At 56.2% G+C, this 15,979-nt stretch overlaps 1 protein-coding gene across 2 annotated transcripts in view; it reads left to right on the forward strand.

Annotated features, from left to right (window-relative positions):
• NOC2L (NOC2 like nucleolar associated transcriptional repressor) overlaps nucleotides 1-15,979 on the forward strand; it is a 65,436-nt gene that overhangs the window by 41,414 nt on the left and 8,043 nt on the right. For both annotated transcript variants that reach the window (XM_019541619.1, XM_019541620.1), the window contains exons 16-17: nucleotides 51-164; nucleotides 4,382-4,517. In XM_019541619.1, coding sequence (XP_019397164.1) covers nucleotides 51-164; nucleotides 4,382-4,517 — 250 coding nt within the window. The remainder of the gene's footprint in view (nucleotides 1-50; nucleotides 165-4,381; nucleotides 4,518-15,979) is intronic.

Genomic DNA, 15,979 nt, shown 5'->3' on the forward strand with positions numbered 1-15,979 from the left:
GCACATCCCACGAAGCCTCAAGCCGGTGTCGTCCTCTTCTTTCCCCACAGGAGCGGTGGGAGAGGCAGGTCCAAGAGGAGGGAACACCGCTGACCAAGTACTATGTGCAGTGGAAGAAACTGAGGGAAAAGGAGATCCAGCTGGAAATCAGCGGCAAAGAAAGGGTAAGGGTCAATCCCGGGGCTGGCTCCAGGGACAGCCCTGCTCTAGCAGGGGCCTGGCTCCTCTGCAGTGTGAGTAAGAGATGCTCTCTCTCTGCGGGGAGCGTGGGTGGGTTGCATGCCTGGGCAACCGGTGAGGAGTCGTGAGCCCGTGGCTTCCGTCTGCAACCTCTCTTGGGTCCCCAGCCCAGCTGCAGCCTTCACGTCTGCTCCTGGGGCCATGCTTTCCCTGGCTGAGCGAGGCAGACGTGGAGGTGGGGAGAGATGGTGATGGGATAAGGAGTCCCTTCTTTCTGATGCTTTATGGGAAAGTTATGTGCTGGCACCATCCAGCTTCCTGGCTTCCCTCCTCATGATGGCAGACTTGAACTTCTCCATGTGCTTGGAGCTGTGTTTGGTTCAGGGGCTTTCACTGGACCCTTCCCCTGTTTACAGATGAAGCTTGTCAGGCACTCTCAGTTTCCATATATTGTCTGCAGATGTAGTTTATTGGGGAGGGGGCTGGAATAGTTTGGGCCACACCACAGCCCTCTGCACCGCCAGGCCTCGGCTCTGCCGATCTAGATGATGCTCTGGCTGCCTCCATTTCTCACATAGCCTCTGTTGCCTGCTGGTCCTAGCAGAGCATGGCCAGGATCTGTGAGACACCTGGGGTGCTCACCCCTCCACGTCAAGTAGCTAATGCACTGGGAATGGCTGAGCTGGGTTGCCTGGGCGGGGAGCCTGCAATAGATGGTGTCACCAGGATGGATGGGGACAGCAAACAGAGTCCATGGGGTGCGATTCTGGGCTCCCAATGGAGTCATGGTGGTGGGACAAAACCTGGGGGACCCTGGGTGTCTTCAGAGTCCCTTGCTGGGAGCTGGTCCTCCTGTAGCACATGTAGCAGCTCTCCTGGACTGCAGGTAGGGCTCAGCCCAGCACAGCTGTCCCCAGGAGCTGAAAAGGAGATAGCCCAGCTGTGCAGGCCAGGCTCAGACCGTGCATGGAGGAGCAGGAGGCAGAGGGGGTATCTGTTGCCAGCAGGGAGGGGGCGAGGTGAGAGCTCCCTCAGGCAGGTTTCCCCCCAGGGAGCTGGGGCAGCAGGTACAGGGAGCAGCCAGGGATTGTTTCAGCCCCTGCGGGAGTGGGAGGAACAGACAGCCGACCTGGAACGGCTGGGTCTGACGGGAGGCTTCAGCCAGGCCGGCTGCTGCCCGCCATCGCCATTCAGGGAGTAGGGCTGTTGTCTCTCTCGGCAGGGGGCTGCTGTCTTAATGATGCGCCATTGTGCGCTCCAGCGGGGTGCACAGCACCACGAGGCCCATTAGGGCTGTGAAAATCCATGTCCCATTAGCAGCCATTGAAATAGAAAGAGCTCCGCCTGGCTCCGAGCTGTGAGATGCAACTCGGTGTCGTCACACTGACCCCGGCTGCCAGCTCCGCTCCCTTCTCACAGCGGGACCTAATGGGATGCGGGCTAATCGGCAGTGCGAGAGGCTGAGAAGAGGAGCTCCCTTGCTGGTAGACGGAGGCCTGGCCCCCGGCTTGCCGGGTTACAGCTGCAGCACAACGTGTCTGGGCCGTGCTGTGGAGGGCTCTGCCGCTTGTTGGCTGGTTGATGCACTGGCTGAAATCGTCCTGAAGATGCCCGACTGGGATCCTTGAGAGCAGGCGAAGTGTCGGGGGCAGCCCACTTCTGAGTGTGGGGCCGCTGCTATGAAGCCACCAGCTGGGCATGATGGAAGTTAAGTCCCCCAGGAGCACAAGTTGCTTTTGAAGCATAGGCTTGAGTTAACACCCTGGCAGTGCACCTGCCGTACAGGGTGCTGGAGAGGCCCTGTGCAAAGAGCCCTCCTGACCTGGAACAGCTTGCATGCCACAGAAATGTCAGGTAGCTGCACCTGGCTGCTCCTCCCCTCCACGCAGGCGGTGCATGAGCTGTGCGTTGCTCAAACCCAGTTCCTTTTCCCCTGAAAACCTTGCTGTGCTGCCTGTTGCCTGCACACAGGCCATGTTCAGGCTCTTAATGAAACGAAAGGGAGGGGCAGAGAAAATCTCAGATGCCTCCTGCATTTTATTGGCACGACTGAGGAAGCCTGATTTTTCCCTCCTGATTTTTCCCTGCTCATTAGAATACAAATACGTGGTCCCGGCAGTTCTTCCTTCCCTGAGGGTCTTGCACAGGAACGGGGCACCCCAGGAGCCTGAAACGTGAGACTCCGTTCTCCTTGCCTCCAGCTAAGCCATGGAGGAGTTACGTGATGGGAAACCAGGCCTCTATAAACAGCTGCTGCTCAGAGCAGATTGAAGCTGTCCGCGTATCCTAGAGGTCGGCATTGGGACCAGAGCTGTGTAATATATTCCTGAATGATTTAGCCAAGAGAGCTGATGACAGTGCTTGGCTTAGTGACAGTACAGAGCACTGCAAGGACGGCCCCAGGGAAGTTGGTAAAGGTGCAGGATTGGGCAGTGTACCTTGCAGGTGCTGCATGGTCTTGAGTTGTGTCTGGTCCTCCCAGGCACCCATCCCAGTGACAGTGGGTGAAGTGGAATTGAGAGCCATGTGAGCTGACAGGTATCGGCAAAGCCAGCTTAAACAGCACAGCTGTACAGCTGCGCTTGGGGTCTGCGGGGCTGCCAAGGAGGGATGTGGGCATTCTCCAGAGAGCTCAGTGGAGAAACCTGCCAGGTGCACTGTGAAAAGACTGAAAATACAGAGCGGGCCTGGGCTGGCATTGAGCTCCATGGCCTTGGGGGTTTGCACACTTGCTTTGCACATGTATGCTGCTGCGCTTGTGTTTAACCAGTCCTCTGCTTAGTATTCGCATGTAGCCAGCCAGTGAACCACTGCTAGTTACGCGTGCACGGCCACAGCATGGCATGCAGCATGTTGAGTTTCCGAGTTGAAGGCCAGCCAGATTTTTGTCTTTAGATATGAAGTAACAGCTTCATCTACTCTGGGCCCCTGCATCCGCTGCCTTGCTACAAGTAAAATCATCTGTGGCGGTGACAGCAGCACAGGTTGTACTGCTTTGTGCAATAGCCACAAAGCATGTGACAGTCAGGGCACCTGATCTTCTTGCTTACCCACGAGGTGATTGTTACAGTGAGAGTGTTTCCTTGCCCATCCCAAAGATGCTTTGTCTTAGACCAGGGTTAGGGTGCAAGACAGAGAGACTGCAAAGCCAAAGACCGATCACATGGGCAGAGGTTGACCAGGTATGCATGGCTACTCCTGGTAATGCCTGCCTGCCTGAGATGTGGTGCCAGTCCCAAGCACTGAGTTTAGGAGCACAGCTCCTGTGATGCAACTCGCAGGGACATTGTACTTGTGTGCAGAGCTTGTGGCTGCCTCTCCTTGAGCCAGCACTGCCAACAGCCCTCACCCTAGAAATAAATCACAAGGTGGCAAAATGGAGTTAGCTCATGCTAGTTTGGGGAGCAAACATGTCTTAGTACCAGCTTGGTACCATGCTTATCCTTGGTACCAGGAGATATGCATAGCGCTTTTACTGTCCCTGTGGGACAGTGCCAGCTGTAGCAGGGCAGCTCTAAAAATGAAAGAGGTTGAAGCAGAGGTGGGTAGCATTTGACACTGCAAATTCTTGCCATTTAACCCTGTTCAGATAAGGGTTACATGACAATGCAGCAAAAGAGAAGCCCAAGGCATTTCTTTGCTATATTTCCCTCTCCGCCTTACTGGCACTTGGCTACTCCAAAGCTGGCGGGTGCTGAGACCGTCCAGACCACCACTCTGTTCTGCTCTGCTCTCTACGACCAGCAGCACTTTTGGGGACAGGCAGGGCTTTAAATCCAGGAGCTGGGGACAGAAGAAGATGCAGCCATGCACTCACACTCATCAGAAGGTTCTTGAGTGCCCCTACACTCAGCTGGACTCAGTGCAGAGGAGGTGGGTTTTCCCCTTCCTGAAAGACTTGCAGTGGGGTTTTACCCAGCAGATGGCCCGGAAGCAGCAGCTGTTTGTCAGCAGCACCCCGGAGTGGAGATGTTGCATGCCTTAATGGACCTTCATAACTGCCTCCACCCCAAGGCATCTGCTGCTTTCCAGGGTGATCCTTCACCTTCCGGCTCTAGGGGTTTCGCTTGCTGAGCTCCTGGCTTTGACCCCAGTGCTGCATGGTTAATTGCAGCTGCGGCTGGGCCCACCCCGTGATGGGAAAGCAGAAGCTAAACTTGTTTTCACTGATCCTTTCTTTTCTCTCTCTTCCCCCACCTAGCTTGAAGACCTGAATTTCCCAGAAATCAAGCGCAAGCGGCTGGAGGATAGGAAGGAGGAAGACCACAAGGAATTCAAGGATCTCTTTGAGTTGGACAGCGACTCTGACGAGGAGAGCGGTGGATTCTCTGTGAAAGGTACTGGGCTGGGGCTGAACCAGGGGTCTGCGCTCACTTCATCTGTGCATAAATCGGGCCCCATCACACGGGCATCGCATGGCATGGCTCTGTCTGACGTGGCTTGGGGATGCAGAGTGCGGCAGGGCAGTTACTTGTGGAGGCTTTGGAAACCAGCACGAGGAAGCTGGTTCAGTGTCGTCCATCTTACCGCTTCATTCTTAGTGCCTTTATCCAGCTCATTCTAAAATCCCCATTGCCTTTGGCCCCTGTCTGCCCCTTTTCCTCTTATCCCGCTGCCCCAGCACCAAGGGGTGCTAAGATTGGCCATTGTCTCTGAATCCAGCCCCTGAAGTGTTTACCCAGAAAGAGGGCCTGCTCTCCCCGGCTCCTGCAGTGCAGCTGTGTGTCACTACAGAGTGGCTCTAAGCTAGATCCGTGCACTGGTCATTTGTCCCTTGCGTCTGCGGCCTGCAGGGAGCTTTGGCAACAGCCCGACCTTTCGGATAATGGGATGTTTATGGACCTTTCCAGCAGCACTGTTTGGTCTTGTGTCTCTGCAGCTCTCTCCCCTCCATAAAATGGGGATTTGTGGCCCTGTTCTACCTCACAAAGGTGTTTAGACTAAATACAGTAAAGAGAGGTCACTTGGATATCACAGTAAATGAGACCATAGGAATTGCCAGGTCCCACCACTGCCAACTTTCAGACCTGAGACCACACTGGAGAGCAGGGTTAACCACACACCCTTGAATCCTTGTAGGAAACTTTCTAGTGGCTTAAATTATGAAAAAAATAGTTTTCCATGGGGCCGGGAGGTTTAGGCCAGCGGAAAGAATGGCACAGAGTCATTCACCAGCTGACCGCTAGGGGTCTGCAGTAAATTGTGGAACCTGCGTAAGTGCTCAGGAAAACTTTTGCATTCCTCCTTTAGTGGGAATTTTGCCTCAAAGTGTTTTCTGAATAACTTGTCCCTATTTATTATAGGGGGAAGGCACTTGCAAGCAGTCAGGAGCTACCTTTTTTCTTCAGGAGTTCACCTGCTCCTGTGTCTTGTTCCACGGGTCAGGCCCTAACCTTTTGTGTGGGGCAGTGATTATGGGGTGCAAGAATAAATTCTGATGTTTGGTGGAGGATTAGGCTAGTGAAGTAGACAAAGCCGTGCCTCCATTGCAGGTGTCCCTCATACACTGCAGAGACCTCTCCCTGTGTCAGACAGGGTTTTTAAATTGATGGGTTTTGCAAGTGTCCTTAGTAATAAAGAGGAGCAAGGAAACATAGAAAGCCGCCCCCCCCCCCAGCCCAGAGCTCGTTCCAGTGGAGCCTTGAGGTAGCTCTGGGTCTCCGCGGCTTCGGAGACCTGCCCACCAAACTGACACTTCCCAGGCGGGGGTCACTGGTCTCCCAACGACCTGCTGTATTCACCCTTGGAAGGCACTATTCCCCACAGCCCATTCCAGGAAATGCTTTGACAAGAGGAGCAACAGCAGTGGGCTGTAGCTCTGTCTCTTGGCACCAGTCCCCGGTAAAAACCACTCCAGCTTTTCTGTCCTGGGCCTTCACGGGCTCACCAGAAATGTCCAATGAAGGTAACACTTTGTGGTGTACAGCTGGGCTTGGTAGCTTCTCCCAGCGTGTGCATGTTTGGTGTCGGTTCAGCCAGCCCCTGGGGGCCGTTGTGCAACAGGTGCACATTGCAGAGCGCGCTTCATGCGGGGCAAGGCTTGCACCAGGCCTGTGTGGGAAGAGCACCTCTCGTTGAGGGGCCAGGTGTACAATTCAGCCTTGCGTTATTATATCAGTAAGGACAGTGCTCTCCGCCTTTCCTAGCTCGGCTGCTCCTGCTTTGGTTTTACCTTCCTGTTCCTTACCCTGGTTTGTAGGGAGATAAGTGGCAGGGCCTGAGCACAACCTGCAGCTTGAAGTGGGCTGCTTTTGGCAGCCAGTCGAAGCTCGGAGGCCTCGCGTGGAGGCAGCAGAGCAGCAGGATGGGGGCGGGGATGGAAGGTGGCTCGTGCCTCGGGGGACACGAATCAGGGGGCACAATGAGCCCTCGTCCTCTTGCTTGTCCTCTGCGCTCAGCAGCTGTCGGTGTTGGCCGCAGATGGAGGTGAGTCAGAGTGTGGTTGTCCCTGTCACCAGCGCCAGCATTTGCAGCTATTGTTGTAATGTCTGGGGGGGAAGGGGAGGACTTGCCGAATGAAACAGAAGTGCAGAGCTTGCGCTGCTGCCTTTACCCTCCACCCCACTCCTCCCTAGCCCACATGCCCCAGTTGCAGCCCTTCTGTACTGGTTTGACCTGGGGATTCTCAGCCCTTCTCCCCATGGCACACACATGGAGGGGAGGGGCCAGGGTCTGGAGGGGCAAAAGACTTTTGGTTGGCCTTTAACATTAAATCAGCACTTGCTCCTTGTGTCCTCTTTATCCCTGAGCAGCAGGGGATCTTGCTGGATCCTGATCTCGTTATATTATTAAGCTGCATGCAAGGCAGAGGTGTCCCCAAGTTCAGCTTGTAGCCGGCCTGCTCGCAGAGCCAGCCACACTCAGCTGCGGGGCTGTAGCAGCCTAGCTCTGCAGGGGCGCTGTGGGAGAGGACATGTGGAGCCTCAGATGCTTGGTACTTGCCACACTTCCCTGAAGAGTGTAACTGGGTCCAGCTCACCGGGGGTAGGACAGTGCGGGGGGACAAGCTGCTGTACTGGCCCATCTCAGAGCCCTGCCGATGCCAGCGATCTGCCCTCGAGAGACAAGCGGCAGCACCTGCCTGCTCTGGGATTTCTGCACTGACATCCAGCTCCGTCAAACACGGACACGAGTGTCTGTCCAGTGGGTCCCTCAGCCACTTGGCCCTGCCAGCTCTGTCGTCCAGCTGTGGGCACGGGAGCAGGGAGTGGCTTAGACGCACGACACCTTCCCGCGATGCAAGGGTAATGTAAGAAGGAACAACAGCAGCATGTGGTCAAAACAGCCTAGATGATTTAGAGCCTTCTTCCCTTAGTTTTGCTCTGGATATGTCTCATGCCAGACGTGCAGTAGCTGAGAATTGATCTGAGAGGTAGTAAGCCGTGTTAGTAAGGCAGCATTTAGATGCACCTTATAGACTAGTTAAATAAGAGATATATGTGGAGCATAAGCTTTCGTGAACTTGAGCTGTGAAAGGATAAGCATAGATCAGTGTATAAAGTGGAGTATTTCAATCAAATCAAAATCAAATCATTTACTCTACTTTACACACTGATCTATGCTTGTCCCTTCATAGCATCTGATGAAGTGAGCCTGAGTTCACAAAAGCTTATGCTTTCTCTGTATACCTTATTTAGTTAGTCTGGGGTGCATATCTACCCTGCCTTCTCTTAGATTTGATCTGCCTGGGAACAAAAACATTTAGGAGTTGCTCCAGGAAACCCTGGGTGGTGAATTAAAAACGGATGTAAATGATTAAAAACTGATGCGTCTTTGCATCAAGAATGATGTGGACAGTTTGGAAAGAGTCCAGTGCAGAGCAAGAGAAATGATTAGAGACCTGGGAGGTAAGACTTACGAGGAAAGGCTGAAAGAACTAGGGTTATTTAGTCTGGAGAAGAGGAGACTGAAGGGGGATTTGATAACAGTCTTCAGATACTGAAGGGCGATTACAGAGAGGGTAAGTTCTCTGTGGCTGAAAGGGACTGGACTAGGAGCAGGAGAGATTTAGGTTGGAGATGAGGAAGAACTTTCTGCCTTTGAGGCTGATCAAGCATTGGAGCAGGCTGTCCAGAGAGGTTGTGGAAATACCCATCCTTGCAAGTTTTCAAGAGCAGGCTGGACAGACTTTTGGCTCAGATGGTCAGGGATGATCCTGCCTTGAACTGGATCTGGACTAGATGCCCTTGTGACATCCCTTCCAGCCTTAATTTCCTATGATCCTGTATGGCCTGAGGTTAGGATGAGTAAGATCGAGCATCCAGCTGAGCACCAACATCCAGCACTGTCCGTGAAATGTAAGAGTCTTGGGGAGACTTAAAGCGTTGGGTTTCAGGGCTCACCCCATCTCTAGCAGTTCAGACTGGGAGGAGACCTTCTCCAGGGACAAAATATTGCCCATGGGCCAACTCTGGGCTTCTTTACCCTTGAGTGTGGCTGCTGTTAGGGACAGGAGGCCGGACCCGTTGGATCCCTGTGTGCAAATCAGAGCCACGCTCATACAATGGTATAGACAGAAGGAAGAAATCTGCCCCCTTCCTTTGCCCCACCTCAGGCAGCATCTGCAGCTGGTTTATTACCATCACTGTGGCTTGCTGGGGGGATGCAGGGAAGCAGTCGAATTGTCTCCTGTTCTTAGCCAGAGACGAGACATTTGAAAGGGAGATGCCCTTTCAGGTGATGGAGAGGTTCGTGGGTGTTTTGCCCAGCCAGACACTAGCCTGCATCCAGACCAGTGGAAAATCAAATGTTAATCGCCAGGAAATTATCCATTTTCTGTTAATTAGCTGCTGTTCACAGCCCCCTCGCTCCTCTTTTTTTTTTTTAAATTAAATATTGCAGTACTTAAGTGCTCATTACAATTTACAGCGACCGTAATCTCTCTGGAGCAGGGTTAGCTGGGAGAGCAGCTGGACTGCGGGGTTAACCGTGACTAACAAAAATACCTTGCTCGTTAACTCCCATCTAACGAAAGCGAGGCTGGCAGAGCAGATTAAAGCTGGCTATTCCAGGGTTTTCTTCCTGCCTGTTTCTAGTTTTGAGAGAGGCTCAGAAAAATGCAAAATAAACAGCAAAGGGAAATCTGGTGAATAGGACGGGGCAGTGGGATGTAGCTCAGTGCCGGGCACATCCACCTCGGCGCTCTCCCTCTTTCCCTGGCCACGCCATTGGGAAGCTCGTAGCTACACGGTTTCCTTTTGCAGCTAACTTACAATGCCAGCCGCTGGCCCCCTGCATCTCGCCACAAAATCCATCTTTGCAAGTGCACGGAGTGGGGACCAGGGGTAGAAGGGGAGTCGCTCACTTTATCACCATAACTGCAGCTGCTGCCTCACAGACGACCCAGGCGGTTCAGTACGAGCCCCAGCCCCGCATACGTGCTCAACCTTGAGTAGGCTTGCTGCTCGTAGGCACCCCCAGCTCACTCGGCCTCTGGAGCAGGGCGCACGCTTAGGGGTTGGGGCCTGGGCTTGGGGACGGGGCCGTCTGTGAGCACATGCACAGGGCTTGGGCTGCAGTGACCCAGTAAGCGGCGTCCGTCTGAATTTCTCAGGGTGTTTGGGCATGTGCAGACCTCCCCCAAGCCACATCATAACCGGCTTCCCTTGTCGCCCATGCACATACATGCTCTCAATCTGTCAGTCCGTCCCAACCCCTGCCCCCTTCCCAAAGGCCTCAGGCACAGCTGTCAGCAGCCGGGAGGGCAGATGGAAGCAACGGCTGCTCGGCTTCCTCGTTAGCAATGCGGCTTGCCCCAGGGCAGTGGCAGGGGGGCCCACCTGAGCAGGCTGAGCCGGGCCCCTGGGACGAGGGTGGTATCCCAGCGCTGAGAGCTTCCCCGCTCCTCTTGAGCTGATGCTGGGGTCTCTTCTGCTTTGGTCCCGGCACTGGGAGGGAGCACCTGACCTCTTCCCACTGCACTAACCTGCCTCCTGCCCCCCTACCTCCCTGGCTTCTCCCCAGGGTGTGACTCCCTCCCCTCCCCACAAACACACATGCCTCCCCCACCCCCCATCCACCTACGCTGCAGGGGGGAGCAGGGATTTGCCGCTTCCTGACCCGGGCCAAGCTGCAGGAAGCAGCCGCCAGTAATTTGGTGTTTGCAGCTCCGTGAACTTCCCAGCTGAGGAGCCACGTCCCGAGGAATCCCCCCCCTGCACAGCACGGGGGCCGCCGCAGCACGGAGGTGCAGACCAGGATAGGAGCACGTGAAGGTCCCTGTTGGGTTGAGGGGGGCAGAAGGGGGCCTGCTGCATGGTACTGGGAGTGCAGCAAGATGGGATGAGTCTCCATGGGGAAAGCAGCCCCTGGATTCCTAGGAGCACGACATGGCTTGGAGGCGAAAGGGGGCTCAAGCCCATAAGGGGCCAGGGGCAGCAGCACCCCATTGCCAGGCTGCAGGCACATGCAGGGATCCCCGTTCAGCAGGGTGAGACGGCGGGTGCAAGCTGGGAGAAGGGAGGGTGCTAAACAGGGAGGTGGTATTCTGCTCCCAGACCTCAGAGTCTCTGCTGCTTCCTTCTCCCCTTCAGTTCCTCGTCAGTCTTATCCCCGAGCCCCCAGGCGATGCAAGTACAAGGGTGTATGTGCGCTCAGGGGAGCAATTCCAGGAAGATGCATGATGGCCTGGGCACAGGGATGAGCGTTCGCCAGGGTTTCAGCAGGCAGCCTCCCTGCTTCCCCTGCAGGGCTTTTCCACGTGGCAGCTGGGTGCTGTAGAAGTGGCCAGGGCAGGGTGTGGCAGCAGGTGCCACGGTAGAGGCTCTGCTCTGTCTGATACTTTTTTTTTTAATCTTTGGCTCCTGCCCAAGAATAAGGAAGAACTGGCTGTGTTTACAGCAAACCTGTCCACTTGCTCCACTGCTCCCACCAGCACAGCTGGTGCCAGCGCGTGTCTGTATGAATTGGGCACATACCCATGGCATGCAGTATAAATATGTGGTTGTCTCGCTACACCAGCGTGCAATACAGCAGGTGCACAGTGCGCCTGCCTGGGAACAGCATGGCTGAGCCATTGCAGCAGGTGAGATGCACACCTCGAGGGGTGCGGGAACATGGCATGTGTCTAAACAGGTATGGACGAAAACTGGTCTATAAAGAGGTGCTTGCTTGCACGTGTCGTTCTGCTGTGTGACTAGCGTACAATATGTATGGAGACAACCGAGTGAAAATATTCGGAGCGAAGCATGAGCCGTAGATAGAGGGCATCAGGGTCAGGTAGGAAATTCCCCTGACAGGCCAAGCTCTTCCTAATTGCCAGTCGTAAGGCCTTTTGTACCTTGTTCGGAAGCATCTGGCAAGAGCTGGATGCCAGGATCTCAGACAAGAGGGAGATCGCTGGCCTGACACAGTGTGGCCGTGCCAGTATCCCCACGTTCGAATGTAGAGGGTCATTCCTGCACATCAGATGTGGGCCAGGCCGCTGACAGGCTGAGACGTCTTGGGACCAGCGGGAGCACAGGCTGCTTCACTTTCTCTGCTCCAGTCGCCTTGAGCGACAGTGCCAGGAGCCTTCAGTGCTTAGCAGCATTAAGCTAGGATGGCTTGCAAAGTGTTCCAGCCCCAGCTTCAGCCTTGTTTCTTAAGCCAGGAATGTGCTTCCCCTAGCACTTTGTTCTGGGCCCGTGTTGGTTGCAAGCAGTGCGCAAGGGGCACCGGGTTTAAACGTGTCAGTTTTGGGATCTCTCTGCAGCTGGGATTGTGGCAAACTTTTTTTTTTATCTGGTTCCTTGTAGGATCTGAGCAGTTTGATAACTGAGGATCTGAGCGCCTTGATAAAATTGGGGGGTGGCGGCGGCATTGCTTAGCTATGGAGGGGGAACATGAAGCCTGGTTGCAGAGCCCACTTTTGCAGGGTGTCCTCAGTTCCTACAACCTGTGCTAACCCCGGGGGATGAGGTCAGTCTCCAAGCCTGAATTACTCCCTCTCCTTTGCTCTGCACTCTTTTGTCCATCTGTTTCTGTTAGGCAAATGTGGGGAAATGTTTCCAGCCAGCCCTCTTCTCCTCCCCCCGTGCAAAGGGCAGGGAATTGGGGCGTGGGGCTTCAGAAGTGCCCTGAGCAGACGAGCACGGTTGTGTGGCACTGAGCTGGGGGCAAGCTGAAGGCAGGGGAGTCTGCCATAAAATACCTGACAGCTTTTGCACAGAGCTTGTGTGTGTAAGCATGCCCCTCCTTGCCTTGTCTGTCAGGGATGTGGAGTGCAGGCCAGCCTCCTCGGGTGCCGCCTTCTCGCAGTAGCACCAGGAGACACCAGCCCAGACCTGGGCCCTGCTGTGCTTGTGCTGCGTGGGCATGGGCACGTAGCAGGTGATAAAGTCTGCCCCAAGAGCAGAGAGACCAAAGAGGCAAGAATCAGAGGGGAAAGAGAGGGCTAGGGATGTGGGCGAAGTCACCGTGAGGCGGTGACCAGGCCAGGGAGAGCATGGGGGCTCCTTGACCCCCCAGTGCCTTGTGCCCCCTGCCTGGATGCAGATTCCTTCATTGATTCCTTCTGCATCAAAACCAAACTGGTTTCATAGGATCATAGGAAAGTAGGCCTGGAAGGTCATGTAGTCCAGCCCCCTGCTCAAGGCAGGAACATCCCTGACTAAGAAGCTATCCCAGCCAAGCGTCTGTCCAGCCTCTTGCAAACTCCCAAGAGCGATTTCCACAACCTCTAGGTAGCCTGTGCCAGTGCTGACCCACCCTCAAAGTCAGAAAGTTCCTCCTCGTTTCCAACCTAAATTTCCCGTTCTGCAGACCATTGTTTCTAGTCTTGTCCCCTTCGGCTATGAAGAAAAGCCCATTTCCATCCTCTCTCTAATCACCCTTCAGGTATTGGAAGACTGTTATCAAATCCCTCCTCAGTCTTCTCTTCTTTAGACTAAATAACTCTAGGTCTTTCAGCCTTTCCTCATAAGTCTTATCTCCCAGGCCCCTGATCATTTTTGTTGCTCTGCGCTGGACTCTTTCCAAACTGTCTACATGGTTCTTGCAGTGCAGGGCCCTAAACTGGACACTGGACTCCTCACCGGTGCTGAATAGTGGGAGACTCGCTTCCCTTGATATGCAAGTGGGAATACGACCCAGCCTGCGGTTAGCTTTTCCTTTTTTTTCTTTTGCAACGAGAGCACACGGCTCATTCAGCTTAGGGTCCACCGTAACCCCCAGGTCCCTTCATTCGTTTCCTCCCTGCTGCAGTCACAAAGCTGCACATCTCACCCTGCATCCCAGTGGGGCTCCCGGTTTCCATCGGCTTCACACCTGGCTTGGAAGTGCTGGGGCCCCGCTGTCGGAGTAAGGCCAGTACACGCAGCAGATCCAGCTGTGCGCTGGAAAGGGGCAGAGAGGTACAGGGCAGAGGGAGCTTTTGAAAGGGGGGTTGTTCGCGGCGTAATTGCCTGAGTCGAAGGGAAGTGGGCCCCTCCGTCTGTCTGCTTCAGGCAGCGGTGTGATCGCTGCCGGCCTGCCTCTCTGGGGCTGGAGCAGAGCCAGAGGGACGGGGGAAGGAGGGTTAATCCATGGGCGAGCGCAGCGCCGCGGGTCCGTGCAAGGGCTGGCCGGGAGGAGGCAGCTGGGAATGCTCTGGAGGCCAAGGGGGGGAAGAGTGGGGGCGGGGAGCGCCATGGGTTTGATCAATCGATCTGTCTGGGGTGGGGGCTGGGGGCGAATCACATGCATTCCTCTCATTTACCAGCTGACAGAGCTCCGGGAGGGCAGACGGCTGCTCCTGGAAATTATTAATGGCTTGGCGAGAGGCGCTGGGCTGCCTCGTCATGAGGCAATTAGAGGCGAGAGAGGAGCGTGGCCGCGGCGGCTCTGCGGCCAGGCTGTAATGAGCTCTGGTGGGGGGGAGCGGGGGCGGCATGCATCTCATGAGCTGGAGCGGCCCCCGCACACGGCCGCCACCTCATCGTCTTGCAGCGGTTTCGTGCTGGGGGGCAGAGAGGACGGGCATTTTCCTATGCCGAGGGGATAACCGTGGCTCTTCTCGCGCACCAGTGCCCTGGGGTCAAGGGGGATCCATAGCCGGTGCATCTCCAGTGGGGGCCAGGGACGGCACATCCCTCACGGCAAGTCATCTGTCACCCCCAGTGCCCTCGGCTAGGCACGGAGGTGGGGACCAGCCTATACTGTAATAGCACTGGCTGACGATGACAAATCTCCTGCCGCTCCCTCAGGCCCCTCTCGCTTTCAGCCCCCTGCTCCTGGATGTTCGGCTGGGTTTTTTTCTGCGTAGGAGCCATGCTTGCTGGCTAGCAGCATGTGGGGGAGGCAGGGAGCTGCTGTCAGGCTGGGGTGGGGGCAGGGGTGCGCGGCCCCCCAGCTCGGTGTAGTGGCACGGCCTCCGGGCAGCCGGGATCGTCTAGGAGCGTGGGTGTCGAGCTCGCAGGTAGGGATGCCCTGGGAAGGAGCTGTGCAGGTGAGCATGCAGAGAATGGGGCAGAGGGAAGACGAACACTACGGTGCTTCTCCGCACGGCGCTCCAGCCTCCTAACTCAGCGCCCAGCAGCACTGCCTGCCAGCCACGTGAGCCCAGGACACTTGGGGACCTGCAAGAGGCTCAGCCCTGCGGTGATGGGCACAGGACACACGGGACCTGCTTCTTGCCTCGGTTTCCCTGCCCCAGGAACGGGGATGGGAACACGCAGGGCCTGAGAGCTTCAGGTGCCACGTGCCCAGCGCGCTGGGAGGCAGGAGGGGAGGGCAGCATTGAAAGGTCCATCACCTGGAGATGGGCACGCACAGGCTTTCTGATGAAACTGTTCTCCGTGCATCTCCGCCTCCTCGTTTCATGCACGGGGGCTGCTCATTTTAGTTGTCTGGCTGCTGTGAATGGGCTCGCCCCTTGGCCGTGGCTGGAACACTTTCCCCTTCCTCCTGGGAGGCCAGTTTCCATCGCTGCTTAATCTGGTTTAATTCTGGCGTTGCGTCTGCCTAGCTCCAGGGGCCTGGGTGAGATCGCCCCAGGCCCCAGCCTGGCAGGAGAGCATGTGTCCGTGCCACTGGCTCTGGGCTGTCTCAAGGAGGCATGAGGAACCGAGTCCTGGAGTGAGGCGACGCTTTGGACTAGAGCTGGTGTGAGCGTGGACATGGCCAGCGTGGCCCAGACCCTGGGCCCATTTTTGCTAGTGTCCCATCTCCAGCAGAGGCTTCCTCGAAGTGAGCTGGAGGATTATTGCCTCTTCCCTGAGTTAGGTCTTGCCCTGAGCTCTGATGGTTAAAGACGGGCTTCGGCCTGAGCTGGCCGTAGGTGATGCTCGCTTTGGCGGCCCTGCTCCAGCCATCCCTCAGCCCTTTGTGGTTCCTGCTGAACTGTCGGTCCCAGGGAGGCAGGTGATGGCTTTGTGCAGCCCGCGTCCCGTGCTTTGCAGCCCGCTGATCGCATACAGCCAAACCCAGCGCGGCGGCTGCAAGCCTCCCGGGAGCGCTGGCGGGTTTCCCGTCCCGTGTCTGCCCCTCCCCCCCGCGCCGGTAATAGCTTCATCATCACGGTGATTAATGCAGGCTTCCCAGCGCCCACCCTCCGCCTGCACCGTCTGGGAAGCCAGGCTCCTATCTCGGCGGCCGCCTGGCAGGGATCCCTGGAGGCAGGGCGCGGGGGAGGATCGTGCACGGGGGAGCCTGCAGCGTTCCTGGCACTGCCACGGGCCCCCTGGCACGCAAGGGGCCAGCGAGGTGTGCGAGCGGGGGGCTGGGATGTGGGACCTGGGGGTGGCAGCCCTGCTCCGTGCTGCACCTGTCACCCTCCAAAAAAAGGGGAGGGGGGGCTGGTCCCCCCAGGCTTGCCCTCCATGAGCCCGTGGTCCTCAGGCCG

The sequence above is a fragment of the Crocodylus porosus genome, unplaced genomic scaffold (assembly GCF_001723895.1).
Source record: "Crocodylus porosus isolate Cpor-Errol unplaced genomic scaffold, CroPor_comp1, whole genome shotgun sequence".
NCBI classification, from domain to species: Eukaryota; Metazoa; Chordata; order Crocodylia; family Crocodylidae; genus Crocodylus; species Crocodylus porosus.